The sequence below is a fragment of the Phyllostomus hastatus genome, unplaced genomic scaffold, assembly GCF_019186645.2.
Source record: "Phyllostomus hastatus isolate PE091 unplaced genomic scaffold, TTU_PhHast_1.1 phas_scaffold_501, whole genome shotgun sequence".
NCBI classification, from domain to species: Eukaryota; Metazoa; Chordata; class Mammalia; order Chiroptera; family Phyllostomidae; genus Phyllostomus; species Phyllostomus hastatus.
Genome location: NW_025334033.1, coordinates 11558443 through 11576716, shown reverse-complemented (window position 1 = coordinate 11576716; position 18274 = coordinate 11558443). Strand labels below are relative to the sequence as shown.

The 18274-nt window shown below is 50.1% G+C and overlaps 1 protein-coding gene and 1 non-coding gene across 4 annotated transcripts in view; one reads left to right on the top strand and one right to left on the bottom strand.

Annotated features, from left to right (window-relative positions):
* FRMD5 (FERM domain containing 5) overlaps positions 1-18274 on the top strand; it is a 287226-nt gene that overhangs the window by 243821 nt on the left and 25131 nt on the right. For all 3 annotated transcript variants that reach the window (XM_045823690.1, XM_045823692.1, XM_045823689.1), the window contains exons 3-6: positions 4873-4915; positions 5144-5222; positions 14099-14196; positions 16307-16430. In XM_045823690.1, the coding sequence (XP_045679646.1) occupies positions 4873-4915; positions 5144-5222; positions 14099-14196; positions 16307-16430 (344 nt within the window). The remainder of the gene's footprint in view (positions 1-4872; positions 4916-5143; positions 5223-14098; positions 14197-16306; positions 16431-18274) is intronic.
* LOC123809085 lies at positions 5800-5997 on the bottom strand. The gene has a single exon (XR_006783951.1). It is a non-coding gene; the product is annotated as a U2 spliceosomal RNA (small nuclear RNA).

The following is an 18274-nucleotide window of genomic DNA, read 5'->3' as shown; positions in this document are numbered from 1 at the left end:
CAGGTCACAGGCTGAACCTCTCCTGCCCACTTTCTAGTGAATGGGCCAAACCACATTGTTCTGGTTAGGAGGAGCCTCACCTGAGGTGCCACACCACCCCTATCTGGGAGGGAAGAGGGGGCCAGAGTGCACAGGCCTTTCAGGTTCTTACACATCCTGCGATTCCTACTCTGTGCTACGCGGTACAGGCCGCTCGGCAGACCCAGGCATTGACAGGACTGTGTTGTCCTGACAGAGGGAGGAACTCGTCCGTTATGCCCGGGCCCCTACTCACCTTTCCAGCTTCACCTCCTCCGGCCCGTCTCCTCCCTGCTGTGGCCCAGTCAGACTCTCTGTGGCTTTCAGACATGGTGTTCTTCCCTCTTTTCAGAGCCTTCACCTGTACAGGTCCCCCTGCCTGGAATATTTCTTCCTTTCCTCAATTCCCCACACTCCACACTTTTCTTCTGGCTAACTCCTTCTTGCACAATAAGGTCTTAGCTTAGACTTTCATTTCTTCCAGAAGTCTTCCCTCACCCCCACCCTGAATGAGGGGCCCTCCTGTGTATCCCGTGTGCCCTGCATTACCCCTGCCACAGCACTTATGACACCATCTGTGGTTGTCCATGTGCCCTGCAAAAATATAAGTCCCATGAGGGCGCAGACGTGATCTCATTCGTTACGACACCCCGTGGAACTGCATGGGGCCAGAATGCGGTGGATGTTTAGTAAACACCTGCTGAAGGAGTGATGAGTGGGCGAGTTGGTGGTCCGCAGTGCCGTGCTCCCCCTCCACTTGCCCAGGTGGCCCACTGGCAGACACCTGCAGTTTCTACAGCTCCGCCCGTCAGCCTTTGCTTTCTGTGGGGATGCACTCTCTGGCGCCCGTCCCCGTGAAAGTGGGGCAGTACACAGAGGCATTCAGGCCTCGATGTCTCCCTGCCCTGCACCCCTGCCTACCACTCAGTCTTGCCTACCAACCTCCAAAAACACGAGCACCATGAGCCCCAGAGGGCCCCCTTTCATGGGTGCACTAATTTTCTTCACAGCTCCAAACATGGGCTTCGTCTCTGTTGCCAGCAGGGGACCTCGGAGGAAGCCTCCGAGGGTGCAGCCTCGCAGCGGCGGCCAGGGCCGCAGGCGATGAACGAACGGGTGCCCCTCACCACATTCTTCGATGCTCTGAGCCAGCAATTCTCGACATTTTTCATCTCGTGGCACACATAAACTAATTACTAAAATTCTACTGCACACCAAAAAATACATTATGTTTTTTGCTGATCTGACAAAAAAATAGGTATGATTTTGATTCATTCACACCCAACAGCTATTGTTGTGTTGGCTGTTGTCATTTTTTATTTGACAATCCCAGAGAAAAGAGGTCAGTGCCCCTGACTAAATAATAGTCAGGTATTGCATGTTTTAAAACTTCTTGCAGCACTCGGGTTAAAAGTCACTGCTCTGAGCCATTGCGTCTCCGAGTCCCATTTAGGTTCTATGCTAAACACATGAATTTGAGGAAAGACTCAGAAGAACTGCATCTCTTACTCTGACAAGCCCTGCCCTGCTTGGCTGACATTTCGTTACTCTTGCTCAGCAGAGTGTTGAGCATCATCGGTATTTAGAAAGTAGTGTTGAGGTCAGCCCCTCACCCTATAAACTCTCCACTGTCTTGACATAATCACTGCCCTGAGCTCTGGACCACAGGGTGAGACTCTAAAAAGCGCTCTGACACCAACCAGCGACATGTCCTCACACGCTGTAGGTGTCCACTCACTGTGTGCTGTTGGACTGTTTCTGTAAAGGGGCTTTTGGGTGTTTATTTGTTTATTATTTGGGGCTGAGCTGTCTCTCCTTAAGATGAAAGGGCAGTTAGCCTAAGATCTCTTCATCTCCCAAGGAGAGTGGCACCTGAAGAACAAAGGGCAAGTGTGTCCTGTTCATTATTTTTAAGTTGGGTCAGCGTGTGCTTGAGGAGAGTCGGGGAGTGTGTAGAGGTGATGAGGAAATGGGGAAGAGTGAGCTCTCCTGGGGTGGCCGCTGCGTGCCGGGCTCCGAGCGCCCTGAGCACGAGCCTGAGTCTTTTGGCTGGTGGATATTGAGTGCTGAGTTGCAGCAGGCACTAAGCTCTGAGCTTCACACATGCTGTTTAATCCTTACCACAAATAAAATGAGTGTCCACGATTCTATGATCCATTCTCTGGATTCGTAAATGAAGTGTCGGACAGGTTATGTAACTTGCCCAAGGCAGGTAGCAAAGCCTGCCGCCACCCCAGACCTGTCTGACCCAGAGCCTATGTGATTTCTCTGTAATTTTTTTTAAATTTTATTTATTTATTTTTAGAGAGAGGGGGAGAGAGACATTGATGCATGAGAGAAACATAAATTGGTTGCCTCTTGCATACTCCCAACAAAGGACCTGGCCCACAACCTAGGCATGTGCCCTGACCAGGAATTGAACCGGTGACCTTTTGGTTCCCAGGACAATGCACAACCCACTGAGCTACACCAGTCAGGGCCTATGTGGTTTCTAAGATTCCATGTTGAATTCATAACCGAGAGCCTCTAAATTTTTGTGACTCTACATTTTTATGGAGGGGTTAAGGAGAGCAGATAGGCTTGAAAGAGTTCTTGAGAGCTGTGGGGAAATGAGCCCGTAAAGAATTGTCATCCTAGGTCTACTGATTCATGGTAGAGATGGAAGGTAAGATCCCAGCTCCCCGAGAGTGCAAGGCTATGAAATAAACCTCCTCCCGGGGGCACCAGACATGCTGAACCCAGCACTCACATCCATCCCCTCACTGCTTGCTCTGCCGGGGTCTCTGTGGGGTCCAGGCACTCCGGCTTCCCGTCACCCCCTCCCCTGTTCCTGGCGCAGGCCCAGGGCCTCAGCCTGCTCTCAGCCTCACCTTTCAAGTGGAGGTACCCTTTCTAGCCTCTGGAGTCTGAATATTCTGCCACACTGGCCCACCCATTCACTCAAAGACAGGAGCAAACTCCCCTCTCTGAGTCTTTTTCCTCTTCTCCTGATCCCTCATCCCTGAAGCCATATTATCAGTTTGCTGAGAGATTCTAGGACCCAGATTTAGGCAGACGGATGCCAGCGGTAACTCTGGCCATCACCATATTCTTGGGATCCTTTCAAGATTTCTCTACCAGACCCTTAAAATCTCTTGGACAAGTTGTGCCCGCTTTCCACTTCCTTCCCACCTCCCTCCTACTCTCCTCCAGCCTCACTCCTGTCCTCAGCTCTCTCCCGAGCTCTTGCCAAGCGGAATAACCTTTTTGTCCTTCAGCTCCATCTAGCTTCTGCCGATAATGGACCTCACCAGTCATTCCTCTTCCGTTCTAACTTTCTTTGTTTATTTACTTAAACCTCTCAGTGGAATATCTAGGCTGACTGTGCACCGTGTCCCATACATCTGCTGTGTTCCTCTCCTGGTTTAAAGTTCCTGAGTGCTCCGATCAGATGGGCCGCCTCCACCTCCACAGGCAACAGCCTGGAAACCCAGTTGTTTCCATGCAATTTCCTCTTTTGCCTTTGCTTCCCTGTGAAGCAGAGCCGCGGTGGGCCGTGTAATGTGAGAAGGACCTCTTAACCACGTTGAGTGGCTATAATGAGTTGCCAGCCTCGTGGGAACCCAGATCAGAAGAAGCCAGAGAGCAGAATGTCAGCACAGATTATCCACGTGGAGCTGATGGGAGGACTGGCTCTTAGTGGGTCCATTAACTGCATGACCCACAGCCCAGACTGAAGGTGAGAGCTGGGAGTCGAGGGAGGCCAGGATGCCCTCCGCATGGCTCTGCCCACCTTCCTGCGAAGGGAGAACTCTGCCAAGATGTTACACTAACTGGAAGTAGCCAGAAAAGAAGGAGGTGTGGACCCTGTTCCTTTGTCCCTCCGACAGCTGCCTATTGAACACGGTGCTGAGCCCGGGGAGTACAGTGTAAACAAGACCATTTTCTGCCCTCACAGACCTTGTGACTAATGGTTTTAAACTATTCCAGAAAACCAGACCCAAATAACAGTAGTCCTAGCTCTCTGCAAATTGTCGAGGTTCCTCATTAGCATAAAAGCAGCGTACATCAGTAATGCATTTTTTAAAGCACCTATGTAGAACCGGGAAACAGATATAGAATGGACTCATTGCTTCCTTTCCTAAACATAAGTACCATGGGAAAAATGTATTGCTGCTGTGTCCTGCCTCTGTGAAATTCCAAGGGACACAGGATAGTATCCTACACATCGGTTGTGGTGAGTTACCTTATGAGATGGACTTTAAACACCCCTGATGCCAAAGAATCCTGAGCACATGTCTTTAACCCAGAGTTTGGCGATCCTTGTTACTCAAACAAAAATGGAATCTACACCAGCCATCCCTGCCTTCGCACCATTTATGAAATTCTATCTGTCATTTCTTTCTAGAACTGCTACCAATAGCCTGGGTTCCCCTGCCAAAAAAAAAGAAAATGTTGGCGTGTAGCACAAACACACACAACCCATTACAGTCAGTACTTCCCTACTCACGCCAGGTGGGGTCTGACCCATTACCCGTTCGTGGACTCACTCGTGCCTGCTGGTGTGCCAGAACATGGCTCAGCACTTGGGCACCCTCCTGTGGGCTTTGGCACCCTACTGTGGAAGGTGGCGTTGCCAGGGACGCCCAAAAATGGCCTCGGAAGCTGGAACTCTTCTCCCCTTCACAGCTGGTTCCCCGGGAAACTTTTCAGAAAACCATATCACTCTCTACTCTCCAAGCCACATATCTCAAGCTTTCGGGATGCTTTCACCCTGGGCTACACAATCTGTCTGGTTATTTGTATTGGATTAAACAAGCTATATATGACACTGCTTCTCATTAGGGTTTTCTTGTTCTGTGTTCTCTGTTTCAGCATTGGTTGGAGTTCACAAAGTCTGTGGTGAAACAATTAAGATGTAAGTTCCTCCAAGAAAAGACTCAAGCCCTGCCCTGGGGAGGGTGGGATGAAACGTCCCACTTGCAGTAAGTCTTGGTGGTTTTCCACTGCGCTGAGTCGAAGTTGCCCTGAGCATCTAAGGGGTTTTTCTGAGTGTTCAGAGGCCCGTGCATCCTGGTGGGGAAGGGCACCCAGTCGTCTCTGGGACAGAGGGTCTTCCCTGATGGGCACCTCTTTTTCTCCGCAGCCCAGCCCCCATTCACCATGTGTTTCCGAGTGAAGTTCTACCCTGCAGACCCTGCTGCCCTGAGAGAAGAAATAACCAGGTGAGGCAAAGCATACCTCCCTCAGCCACTGAGGCCTGTCGGGGGGACAGGAGAGAGGGACTAAACCTCTCAGATCCTCTGTTTTGGAAGCTCCTAACTCCTATAGGCAAGGAATTCTTCCTAAATATAAACTTACTTCTTTCATATTTCATTTCCACATGCTTTCTTTGCTCACCCCTTCAGCAGAAGTAGGACAGAGTGAGCATCTTTCTTCAAGAAGTGTGAATACTTCACCTTGAACTGATCACCCTCAAAGGAACCTGGAGTAACTAATCAAATGCATTTTTTTCTTTTATCTGTGATGTGGCCACTGTGGACATTTTGGGAGAGGGCTGTGTTGCTGCTTTTGAGGGGGATGGAAACAGACTCCAGTGACCTAGTGTCCTTGGGCAATGCCAGAGCACAACACTGAAAAACAAGCTGGAAAATACTGAGGATTTTAAATCCGAGTGGGTACACTCCAGCGTGCTGATGGCTCGGGTCCGTGATAAACCCTTCATTGTGGGCATTTTGTTCTGTGGAGAGCAGGCGGGTGCAGGGATTGGATCCCATCTCATCCAGCACCACTTGAGGATGAGAAAGAACCTCTCTGCCCACAGCCATCCTATAAGAGGGTTGATGAATAGGAGCTTCAAAGATTCCCCAGGGTTTTGTATCTCTGAGCCAAATTCACTCTAAAAGTATTGCCTCATTACGAACTCTATTTAACAGGCATCCTTAATTTTTATATTAGAAAGATCTACACTTGATCTTAGCCAAAAGGCCGAGAAGTGATATATATTATAGAAAGACCTAACATTGATATAAACAAAATCTTGATTTTGCCTTGGAGGGGGTGGGGCCACCTGTGAAGAGGTCACGCCAAGAAATCCTAGAGCTGAGAAAGGAAGAAAGGAGCAGCTCCGCACCCCTGCCCCTGCAACCTGGGAGGCAGCACCCACTGGGAGGGGCCGTAACCGGTCCTGCAGACTGCCCTGGAAGGCCTTGAGAGCTACCTCTAGATTCTGAACTGCTTGGGAAAATCAAAAGGGAAAAGGAAGGAGGAAGGAAGGAAGACTATGGAATTATTTTTCATTTCGTGTTCTGAAGAGCATGCTACTACCTTTACAATGGTAAAAGGAGCAAAAGTTCCTCAGAGAAGAAAAATGAGAAAATGGGGAGAGAAGAGGGCAAGAAATAGGAACAAGCAGCACAAACAGAGCAAAGCAGTGGGACAGGGAGGAAAGTGGCTTCTTCCGTGGGCCCCAGGGGAGGGCCAGGGCGGTGTTAGCATCTGGCCGAGGGTCGGGGGCAGGGAGCAGTGCGCAGCAAGGCTGTGGGGTGTGTGGTTGGGATCAGACCTCGTGTTCCTTGCTGGACAGAGAAACGACGGGCTCTGTTCACCCACATGAAAGCGGACATGGCTCCCACTTTGCTTCTAAAAACCAAGCTCATCCATATTAATAAGCTGTCCTATAGTTTTAGACAGAACAGTGAGGGTTTCACCACAGAGGAGTTTTAGCAAAGCCTGCCTCGCTCACGATCTCCAGAGTGTTCGCCTGAGCTCTGAGCCCTTCCTCCCCTCCCCTCCCTCCTCTCGTCTCCTTTCCTCTCCCCCTCGCTCTTTCTGTTGAAACAGGTGAGGATGCCAGGGCAGACCCAGAAGGCCATGCCCCTGTCCACGTCAGACCAAATTTAACACACCTTTGCTGAGAGCCTGGCACTTCACCTCCCACCACCACACATCAGGGCTGCCACGTCTGCACCTCACTGACCAATAATGGGGTGAGGATTGGCCTCATACACCCCAGTGAGAGCACCAGGGACACGTGGCTTTCTGATTTGATTCAAGGACAAAATTATATGATTATCTTGGCCCTTAGGAGGAGTTCTTAACAACACACTTTCCTAAACCAAATGTCACTGCATAACACTAATGCACCGACCCGCCTACCCAGGAAGCACCATAGACTTGAGAGCTCAGATTCTAATTGTCGCGTCTTGATTACGTGGTCCTGGACACAAGATATTTAACCTCTCTGGCCTTCAGAGTCCTCACTTATAAAATGAGGATAGTAATAGCTACCTCTTAGAATTGTTGGGAGGATTAATCACTATATACAGTCTTGTACTTCTTAATACCACCCACCCCCCCACCCCCCCACCCCACCCCATACAACTTACACTGAGCAAAGGCTCGATGTCTGCGTACTGCCAGGTTGATTACGTGGTCCATGGCCCAGGGGCTGTGCTTACGGGGCACAAGTACAGTTAGCTCTGGCTTTTCTCCCCGGTTTATGTGAAAGGTACTTCTTTTCTGATAATCCCCACACCTCTTTTGTCCCCATTCCCTGCCAGCAAGGGTCCCTAACACCTAAGCAGCTACCTTCTGAGAACTCAGAGAGAAAGCCATCTTAGGTAATCGCCCAAGTCCTGGTCAGCACAGCAGGAGGAACATGGCTGGGCCTCTCAGCCAGTTGGCTAACTTCAAGGACACCAACAAGCCTGTGAGCTCCTCCCCCACCAGCACACACTCGGGCTGACCCTCCTTGACTACTGGGGGACCCCCCCCCGCCGCCCCCCGGACTGTGCATCACACCAGCCTTTCTTCCCTGAATGCAGTTTGCAAGCCTTGTCAGGAGTGTGAGCCACAGGGTGCCTGAGCCTGGTCTGGAGTCTTCCTGCTGCCCCTCCCCCAAGGCAAAGTGTTCAGAGGAGGCCTTAGAATTAGCTGCATTGTGCTGCTCATTCACATCCCTGCTGATCTTCAGGGAGCAGGTATCTGCCCCGGCCCTACTCAATACCCATGATTCATTCCTGGCTTAGAGCCCTCCACACCACTTTACTGCCAAACTAATTTAGCTGTCAGTGGGCTTTTTCCCAGCAATATTGGTCCTAAATTTCACCGCCATCTCATCCTTTCCCACAAAGCCAGGCCGAGAGGAGGGGATGAAGTAGGGAGAGAAGAACTGTGCTTCCATTTATTATCTCTTGGACTCTTCCCAGATGATAAATTTAGTTGCCAAATCCTGGTTAATCTCTTTTGTCATTTTTAAAGTAATAAACAGATTTTCTTGTCTGAGCTGAAGACAAAGAGAAAATGGGGATTAGGCACCAGATTTAGCCTTTAACAGGGACCGCAGGTGTACGAACCCTGTGGAAAGATCAAGTAATAGAAAGTGAGTGCAAATGGGGCCCCGTCTCCCAAAGGACACGCTGCCCGACACGTGTTTGAGCAGGTGCTCAAAACACTGGTGTCAGGATGAGCTAATACATGCAGGAGTTTCCAGGTTATTTATCCCTTCCGTGAGTATCACTGGAGCCCAGCTTCGGCTGAGAAGGGCTGGCCAGCTCTCTCTGGGAAAGGCCTGGTAGTGAGCACTGTGGGGTTTGCGGGCCGTGTGCCCTCTGTCCCAGCTACTCGTTTCTGCCGCTGCATAACAAACGCAGCTACACACGACACGTGAAGGAATGAGCACGTCTGCATTCCAACAAAATTGTATTTTATTTCGTTGGAAACCATGGTGGCAAGCTGCCCTCACAGACCCTAGGCTGAGGAATCAAAAAGCATTCAAAACCCCTGGGTTCACATCCCAGGTTTCTCTTTAACCAGCTGTGTGACGAGGCAAGCAGCAGTGTCTCGGACCACTCGGCTTCCTCTTCTGTGAGACAGGGACAAAGCGGTGGTCACCTCACGGCCACCTCGCTGCTGTGAGAACTGAAGGAGAGGTGGGTATTAAAGAGCACAGTGCGTGGTGCACAGCACGCACTCAGCAGATCATCATCATCGTTTCGTTGTGTTGTTCTTGTTGCCTGTTTCTCTCACTGGAATGTAGGTGCCATAAGAGGAGGGACTCTGTCTCCTTCCCTGCTGTCCCCCCAGCACCTGCCTGGCACAGGTGCATGCACAGCTAGACGGCTGGGTGGCCAGTAGGAGGCAGGGGGAGCAGGGGAGCTGGACACAGGGCATGTGTGCTCTCTGGGAGAACATTAAAGTGAATGAAATATAGTCTCTGATTCCAAGGAGCTTGCCGTCTAGTATCGAGGAGGACAGACGAAGCGCGACTATCTGGAGGGAAAAGGATGGTAGAAAATAGAGGAAGCCAGAGGCAAAGAATCTGATGAAGGGAGGGTGTGGCCGAAGGATCTTCTGGAAGAAACTCTAAAGGAGCTGCCAGTGCTTGTCAAGGCTCAGAACCTTTATTTCCAGAAACACCTATGGATTCACCCCACCTTCTGATACTGAAAGCATAACGCCAAAGCCGGTACCTTGAAGAGATGTACGTGTCACAGAAAAACTCAGGATTTCCTCAGTTGTCTTTTAGGCTCTCACCTTTTCACACCCCCGTCAGTACAGGACAGAGCACACATTGAAAATGGGGGTGAGGTAATGCCTCCTGCGGCCAGAGGAGGTGGGCACAGTTTTCCCAAAAAAGTGTCCTAAAGGAGCAAGCTTGTTGTCTTAAATCTGATCTAAAGCTAATTTCTTGTTTGGTTCCCTTGAGGATTTCTTTCTGATGGCAGCGTTCTCCTGACTTCATTTAGGAACCCCCCTCCCAAACCTGATAATTAACTGAATCACCGTGGGGGGAAGAAGCGCTGGGCCCTGAGTGAGGTCACTGTCACCTCAGACAAGTCATTCTACACGTCTGGACTTCTTCCTCCGCTGCAGAATGAGGGGACTAGGCTCTGTGACTCCTGTTCTGGGGTTCTGGGGTCCCGGGGTTCCGGGGTTGGGTAACCCAGCCAGCCTGCTCGTCAGGAGCTGGCCAGGCTAGGTGGCCCAGGAAGCTGATCCCTTGCCGGGCAACACAGTGACCCTGGGGCAATGTCTTGGGCCACAAGATAGTCTCCCTTAGGCCATGTGTGGCGGGAGGGGACATGCTGGGGTCTCTTGAGAAGAGACCTAAGGATGCAGTGAATCACATGGGGTATATTTTCATGACCAACAACACTGAGTCATTGGTTACCTCCATAAGTGAACAAAATGTGCATCTTGGTGGAAGACGCTGCACTGTGGCAGGAAAGGAAGGGGGGCCCTCGTGCAACTGTCTACCTCGAAGCTGCCAGTGGAGCCTTTCATGAGCTCATCTCTTCTTGTCCGCTAAAGTCTGGTTTGTTTCTTTGGGATGTTGACTTGCCCTACCTTCCCCTCCCCCTCCAATTGCTGCGCCATTGCCTAGCAATGTTCCTTTGGCCTTACCCTTGACCTCCCTGTAGCTGTCCTACCTCCAGAAGTCTGAAGAAACCCCACCCCTCAGTGGGAAGTCTTGTTTCCTTTCCAGTTCACCTGAGGCACCTGGCATGTACCCATCAATAAAGGTGCCTCATATAGATAAGTGGTTCTCAGTGTGAGGAGGAGCATGTCCCCCCTGGGCAGAGGGCTCTGGAGGGTCTTTTTCCAACCCAGGAGCACCCATACACACATGGATTCTGACTTGCTCCTCTGGGGAATGTTCTCCTAACAGCCACAATGTTGAGAATCACTGCCCAGAGCCTTATAGTCCCTTTGAAATACCTCCTTCAGTGCAGTGTATGCAGTCCCTGAATTTCGGACGCAGATAGGCAGAGAGGTGTGGGAGGAGTGAACAGTGAGTACGGGATGAAAGGTTTGCTTCCACATGTGGCCAGAGCCTGTGGAAAGTGGGAGCTGGGCACAGCAAGAGGCAGAGAAGCCTTCTCCCCATCTACCCCTCCGTTCCCCTTCCTCTCCCTCTCTCCCACACACCTGTGGCATTTCACCGTGGGAAGCAGAGTGAAGACGAGCTTGGTTTGGTAGATCCTTCTCAATATCCCATTCTGCCTGGTTTCTTTTCCCTTCAGTGTTTCATGGCAGACGTTGGGGCAGAGTGGTGCTGGTGACGGTGGCTGAGGTGACAAAGGGAGCCCTTGCTAACTTGCAGATTGTACTGCTCACCGTGCCCTTGTTTTGAGGAGGGAAGTCCATCTTGAGGTGGTTAGAAGGATGCTTAGGCCTTATTCTGTATACAAATCACTTGCGATCTTGTTAAAATGATTCAGCAGGTCTAGGACAAGCCAAAGGGCCTCCGTTTCCAACGAGCTCCCGGGTGGTGCTGAACTGTGGCCACACTTTGGGCAGCAAGGCCTTGGGAGAGAGGAGGTTTGCCTGCTCCATAATTTCTGTTTGTTAATCACTAGAATCACCGAGCCCAAGGCTCTCAGGGTCACCTGCTGGGGCCCCTCCTCACCCCGGAAGCTGCGCTGTCAGTGATCAAGGGAGCCCGGACTCCTCTGTTTCATTCTTCAGCCTGAAACAGAAGCAGTGGAAGCCTCTAGTTGCCCAGGGAGGGCCCCACTTCCTTTCTGGTTCAGACTCGTAGCATTTACAGGAATTTTACTATTTCCTTACTCCCCTGGGGACGCTGTAGTTATCTATGGCTGTCTAACAAAGTGCCACAAAGCCTAACCTAAACTAACAAGTATTTATTACCCTGCAGTTCCTGTGGGTCGGGAATTCCGGGGCAGTTTAGCTGGGTGGTTCCGGCTCAGGGTCTCTCGAAACTGCAGTCATCCGAAGGCTTGACTGGAGGATTCACTGCCGAGATGGTGTATTCACGTGGCTGTTGGCAGAAAGTGCCACTGCCTTGCTGGCTGTTGGCAAAGGGCTCAGTTCCTCAGCACCTGGACCTTTCTAAAGGGCTGCTTACGCGCCCTCAAGCAGAATGAGTGAGAAAGAGAGAACGAGGAGGAAGATGCGGTGACTTTATGACCTAGTCTCAGACGTGGCACCACCACTTCGGCTTTGTTCTGTTTGTTAGAAGCAAGTCACTCAGTCCAGCCCACACTCAAAGGGAAGGGACTAGGCTCCACCTCTGGAGACGAGGAGTAGCAAAGAATTGACAGACGTATTTTTAAACCTCCACTGCGTGGAGGCGCCCCCCCGGCCAAGGAGCCACTGTGGTAGGTGACTCACTGAAGGGTGAGCTACCCCTGGCTTTTGCTCTTCCTCGGGTGCCACTGAGGTTATGAACAGACCCCTCTCCTTGTAAAGACATTTTCAAAATGGAAAGTCAACAATTCCATTCTACTGAGGCAGGGCCCACCAACTGCTTGTGAAACCGAGAAGCAGTTGTAGTGCCAGGAGGGCCAGTGTAACACAGTGATGGAGGGCTGGCCTGAGAGGTCTACAGTCCTGAATTTGAGTCCTGGCTCTGCCCCCTACCAGTTGTGTGCCCATGTGAAAACCCCTGGAGCCTCAGTTTCTTTATTTTAAAGCTGGGGCGGGGGTGGGGGGTACTAACAGTGCCTACCTCAAAGTGTTTTGTGAGACTGAGGTGAGATACTGCATGTAAAGTGCATAACCTCTGGGCTGGCAGACAGTGAGTGTTCCCTACCTGTCTGCTGCCATTAGCTGTTTCTCTTCACACCCTGCTTCCACCTGAGGTGAGAGCTTCCTGTGCGCGAAGAATCGCCAGCTGCAGTTTCTGTGCTGCCTTCGCCCGTGCCTCTTCTCACACCCTACCCCGTTCTGATCGGTCTGCCTGGCCTCTGCCAGTGACTGAAGGCTGTTCCGCGGGTGGACAAATGCTCTTGACAGGCCCAGGCACAACTCTTCCTTGGGCCAGTTCCTTCATCGCCATGCCCTTCTTAAAAAGGAACATCAACCAGAGTCCAAGGTGGAGGGAGGCCCCGCTGGCCCCTCTCTTCTGATATAGGTTTTTTTTTTTTTCAAAAAATGTTTTATTGTTGACACTCTTACAGAAGACCCCCATTTCTCCCCACCCTTTGACCCCTGCCCCCCCATCTTCACCACAGTGTTGTCTGTGTCCATGGGCTCTGCGTACATGCATGTATGTCCTTTGGCTAATCTCTTCCAGTCCTCCACTGCCCTCCTTTCTGAGATCTGTTAGTCTGTTCCATGTATCCTTGCCTCTGGTCCTATTTTGTCCATCAGTTTATTTTGTTCATTAGATTCTAATATGAGTCACATATGGTATTTGTCTTTCTCTGACTGGCTTATTTCACTTAGCATAATATTCTCCAGGTCCACCCATGCTGTCTCAAAGGGTAAGAGTTCCTTCTTTTTCATAGCTGCATAGTATTTCATTGTATAATTGTGCCAAATCTTGTTTATCCATTCATCTACTGATGGGCACTTAGTCTGTTTACAGATTTTGGCTATTGTAAATAATGCTGCTATGAATATAGGGGTGCATGTATTCTTTCTGAATGGTGTTTTGGGATTCTTGGGCTATATTCCCAGAAGTGGGATCTCTGGATCAAGTGACAGTTCCACTTATTTTATGTATTTTATTTTTAGACAAAGGGGAAGGGAGGGAGAAAGGAAGAGAAACATCAATCTGTGGTTGCCACTCGTGCACCCCCTACTTGGGGATTTTGCCCACAACCCAGGCTTGTGCCCTGACTGGGCATAGGACCAGCGACCTTTCGGTTCGCAGGCCAGTGCTCAATCCATTGGGCCACACCAGCCAGGACTGGCAGTTCCATTTTTACTTTTCTGAGGAAATTCCATACTGTTCTCCACAGTGGCTACACCAACCTGCATTCCCACCAACAGTGCATGGCAGTTCCCTTTTTTCCACATCCTTACCAACCTTTGTTTAGGCTTTCTTTCTTTTGGCACTGAATTCATCTGGGCTGGCTCCTTCCAAAGTCCAGCGCTGGGGGAGCAGTGTTTTTACCAGCTCGTGCCATTCTGTTTTGAGCTACGGAAAGAAACTGACAGGCTGTTTCAAATTGAACCTTAAATCAGTTCAGGGCAAAGTACTTGAAAGAGCCTTTAGGGAAACGGAAAATGTATTTGTTCTGTGGTATGTTTTGAGATTATTTTTTTTTAATGTAGTAAAAGTGTCCTGACAGAGATTTTGTCTTTAAAGCAAAGAAATTCTTTGCAGTTCACTCTGTTTTCTCTCCAGGTATTTAGTCTTCCTACAGATCAAAAGGGATCTCTACCACGGTCGCCTCCTCTGCAAGACATCAGATGCTGCCTTGTTAGCGGCTTACATCCTTCAAGGTAATGACTTTGGACAGGATAAATTGGCTTTCCATGCTAACTACTGGTCACATTATTTCAGTTACCACAGATGACTACTTCTTGCATATACGCAGATATATCTAACTTGAAGTGGAGTCCAAATTAGTGGGCTTCGCCTTGACTCCCTAGACCCAGGAGGCTCTGACCCCTCAACCCCACCCTGTACCTGAGGGTGGGGTTGAGGCGTCAACCTTTGTGCCAGCCTTTTAGGTCATTCTCGCTGCTTTTGGGGTGTTTTTTCATCCTTGGTTGATAAAGTTACCGAGACTCTGGAGAGTAATCTGAATCCATTTTTTCCTTTGATGCGAATCTCAGAGATGTGAGAAGCATCTTGGAATTCTGGTGTCTATTTCAGAGCGCTTTCCGTTCTGAGTGCTCAGAGTTGAAGATGTTTCTGAGTAAGAAACACATTTCCTAACATGCTAATAAGGCAGAGTTGAATCTGGCCCAGCTGGTGCCCAGACTGGCTTTTTCTGCAAAAACGGTGGGAAAGGGAAGCACTCATCATATACAACCCCTCCTCCTCTCATGAAATGCAAGGGTCTTCTGAGTGCCACTCCCTAGATGACTTTGGTCCTTAGGCCTGAAACTGTCACTGGATTATTTGGGACCATAACACTAAAATCATGACATTTCTACCAAAAAGTGTGAACTCTTAATTAGAAACCTGTGAACTTCAGGAAGCTACTTTATGAAGAGAACCTGGAAGATCCTTGCCAGCAAACTAAAGTTCTTCTGGCGAGAGTGATATCGCAGGTACATTATGAATGTAAAAGTCAGCCCATTAAAACTTTGGCTTCTGAGACTCCTGTTTTTAAAAATCACCTAAGCAGGAAGGTGCTTGCCAACCCTAAGGTACCCAAAGAGGCTCCTTTCATTTTTAAAGGAGAGTCTGGTTCGGATTAAGTGAAATTTTAAACTCCAGCCTTTCCTTCAGTTTACCCTGACAACCACATTAGAATTTTCATTTTTTTTTTCTTTAAAGAAATTGAAATCCAACATCAACGTTTTCCATCTGGAGCTTTCTAAATAAAATCGTAATAAATGAGTCCATGGCTCAAGGTCACTCTGAACTTTTAAGCCCAGGGAAGCCTTTAGTCTCCTGCTTAATAATAGAAATCCCCAAGTGTTTGGAAGCACGGTGTTAAACCACCGTGAGAGGAGCCCACACCGACTTCTCTCTGTGCTGCATGTGGTTCTCACTAGGGAAGGAGAACGGGCAACCACTGAGCAGCTACAGCTTCCTACCACCCTTCCTCTTCGTGTACCCGTGGTGCTCCTTGTAGAGTACTTGACGTAGACAAAGCTAGGTTCTCATCTAGGAGCACACTGTGGAGACCACCATGGGCCCACCGCCACCCTGCCCACGAAGCTGTAAGATCTGCGAGCTTAGGAGCTGTAGGGATGGACGGGCTCTGGGAGGAAAGCCCCACCCCATGCAGGGAGCTGAGAAGTCAGCCTCAGGACCTGGAGCTGCTGATCTCAATGGCACTTTCTGGTTACAGCCAGTCTTGCCCACTCTGCCATCCTCTCCAGGGTGCCTGGCACCTGCTCAGCCCTCAGTGGATGTTTATTCACGTGATTCCATTTGGTTTGGACTGAGAGTTGAGTTCTGAATTTGCATCATGGCTTATTCATCAGTTTGCTGTGTCTGCGCTAAAATCGTCAGAGTCAGAACGAGACTTTCTCTGATCTGACTCAGGCCCAGGGGTTCTCTGTCTTCCTGATCAAGCTTGGTGTCCTGTGTTACCACAAAGAGCATTGCTCCCAGGCCTTCCTCTCATAACCAAATGGATGGGGACAGCAGTGTAGACCTCTCTCTTTTATTGCAAATTTACTTGTGGTGCCCTCAGAACACAGAGTCAGCTCTACTATCTCTCTGCTCAGCCTTGACATCGACCCAGTGTGCTCGCCTGGGCAGACGACTGTGGGCGTGCTCCCGAGACACACGTCCTCCGCCGACCCACAGCCAGGCTCGAGATCCTCGGTTCTTTGTAAATCTGCTGCCTGCTTTGACTTCTGCTCTGTGTGTGAATCTTGTTGCTTTGCCAATCTCTACCATTGTTTTCCTCTACCTTCCTTTTACCAGCGGAGATTGGAGATTATGACCCGGGGAAACACCCTGAAGGCTACAGCTCCAAGTTCCAGTTTTTCCCTAAACATTCAGAGAAGCTAGAAAGGAAAATTGCTGAGATTCACAAGACAGAACTCAGGTGAGTGACGCTCGGTCCAAGGCCGGGACACCATCCCCCGCACAGCCTGACCCTCCTGACTCAGGATGTACCATTTTCAGTGACTGCAACCAAGCCCGTGGGCTCGCTCTCAAAGGCAAGAGAGATGTTGTATCATATGGACAATAGATGGGGGTTGTTGGCCTGAAAGGTATTTGCTTCACCAAGAAAAAATGAAGAGACAGAGGTCAAAGGCATGAACAAAAAGGAAGAGAAAGACATAAACAACAGAAAAGAAAGAAGGAAAAGAAAAACATAAACAGCAGAAAAGAAAAAAAGATTAGAGAGGAAGGGTTGAGTGGGGATTGAAAAATGAGCAAGCCTCTGCCCTCAGTCTGAGACAGTGTTCAGGGGGCTTCCGGGTCAGTGGGTGGGCCTGCCCCCGCTGGGCTGATTCAGGGTACCAGTACTGTGGGTGCTGTGAGAGCACTCAGCCCGGGGCGGTGCCTGCAGCACTGCCTCAGCCCCACACCCTTGTGCAGGGAGGAGAGAAACACCTGGAAGCGGGAGTCTTGTCCTCCGCAGATTCTTAGTTCACCCACAATATTCCTAATTTCATCACATAGCATCAACGCACCCATCCTTTCACCAGAATGAGATAGGATTTTCTACTGAGACTGGTTAAAAAAAAAAACACACAAACAGGATGTTTGGGCTCCACCTTGTGTGGCATGCTGGAGCCCCGATTCCCCGAACTGATAAACTACGAAGAAAAATGATACATACAACGCATTGTTGTAAAATAAAACATGCTATTGTATCAATATATTATAATTTTAAAAAGTCTTTTAAAATGTTTGTGTAACTGCCATTCTGGGGAAGAAATTCCCGAGGGGGGTAAAAGATGTTTCTAACGATAATAGTAAGCCTAAACTAGTCTCTACCCAGATCCGTTGCTCCCCCTTCACTCAAAGATTTTAGCAACAAACATGTCCCCACAGTCCCCACAGCCTCCGTAGCCACTGTAAACAGAGCTCCTGCACACTGCGTGTGGCGGGACTGGTTCCCGACCCTCCCAGAGGCACGGAGACACCTATCAAAACTGGAACCCTAGCCTAGCAGCTTCCCACCCCTCTCCCCGTGAGACCGGCCAGAGGCCCGCTCCTCCCATCACTCTGTTGGGGAAATAGCGGCCCCTTGTGGTCAAGGTCGGAATACACAGACCTGTGTGAGGGCTCAGGATTCATTCAAAGCATGTGGAAGGGATGTGCTGGGACTCCCCTGAGGCACAGCCAGTAGGGTTTTAGATGGGGGGCAGTCCTTCAGAAACCTGGTAGAAGGTTGGAGATCCCCCAGGAAGATGATGCCCGCTTGGAGGCCCCCAGAGGTTCGGGCCACCTTCAGAGGTGAATGGAGCTAGGGGCCGAGCCCTTGGCCAACTGCAGAGCATTTTCCAAACCCCGCCCCTGCGTCTCAGCCCATTGGTGGATGTAGAAGTCTGCTGTGGACATAATGACTGCACACAGGAGTGCTTGCACGGGTTCAGCTTCATCTTCACTATGTAGAAACGTGTCTGTGTTTCCTTTCTCCAACTCTAACGGGAGCTCCTCAAGGGCCCACACTGTGTGCGGCACATCTTGGTGCCTTTCACCACAGGCAGCACAGAGGCTGGCACTCATGGTGCTGCCTGGCTGCTGCCTCTCCAGAGGGACCCTGGAGGGAATCTGGACAACCAGTTGCCCGTCCCTCCTCACCCTGAAGCCACCCCGACATCCGTAGAAGTATGTCTGCTTTGCCAGGACTCTGGGTCCTGCGAGCCTGACAGTGGTGATAGTGCTGTGGTCTGTGTCTAGCTCCTCTACACACCCACCAAAGGGCAGCCGGGA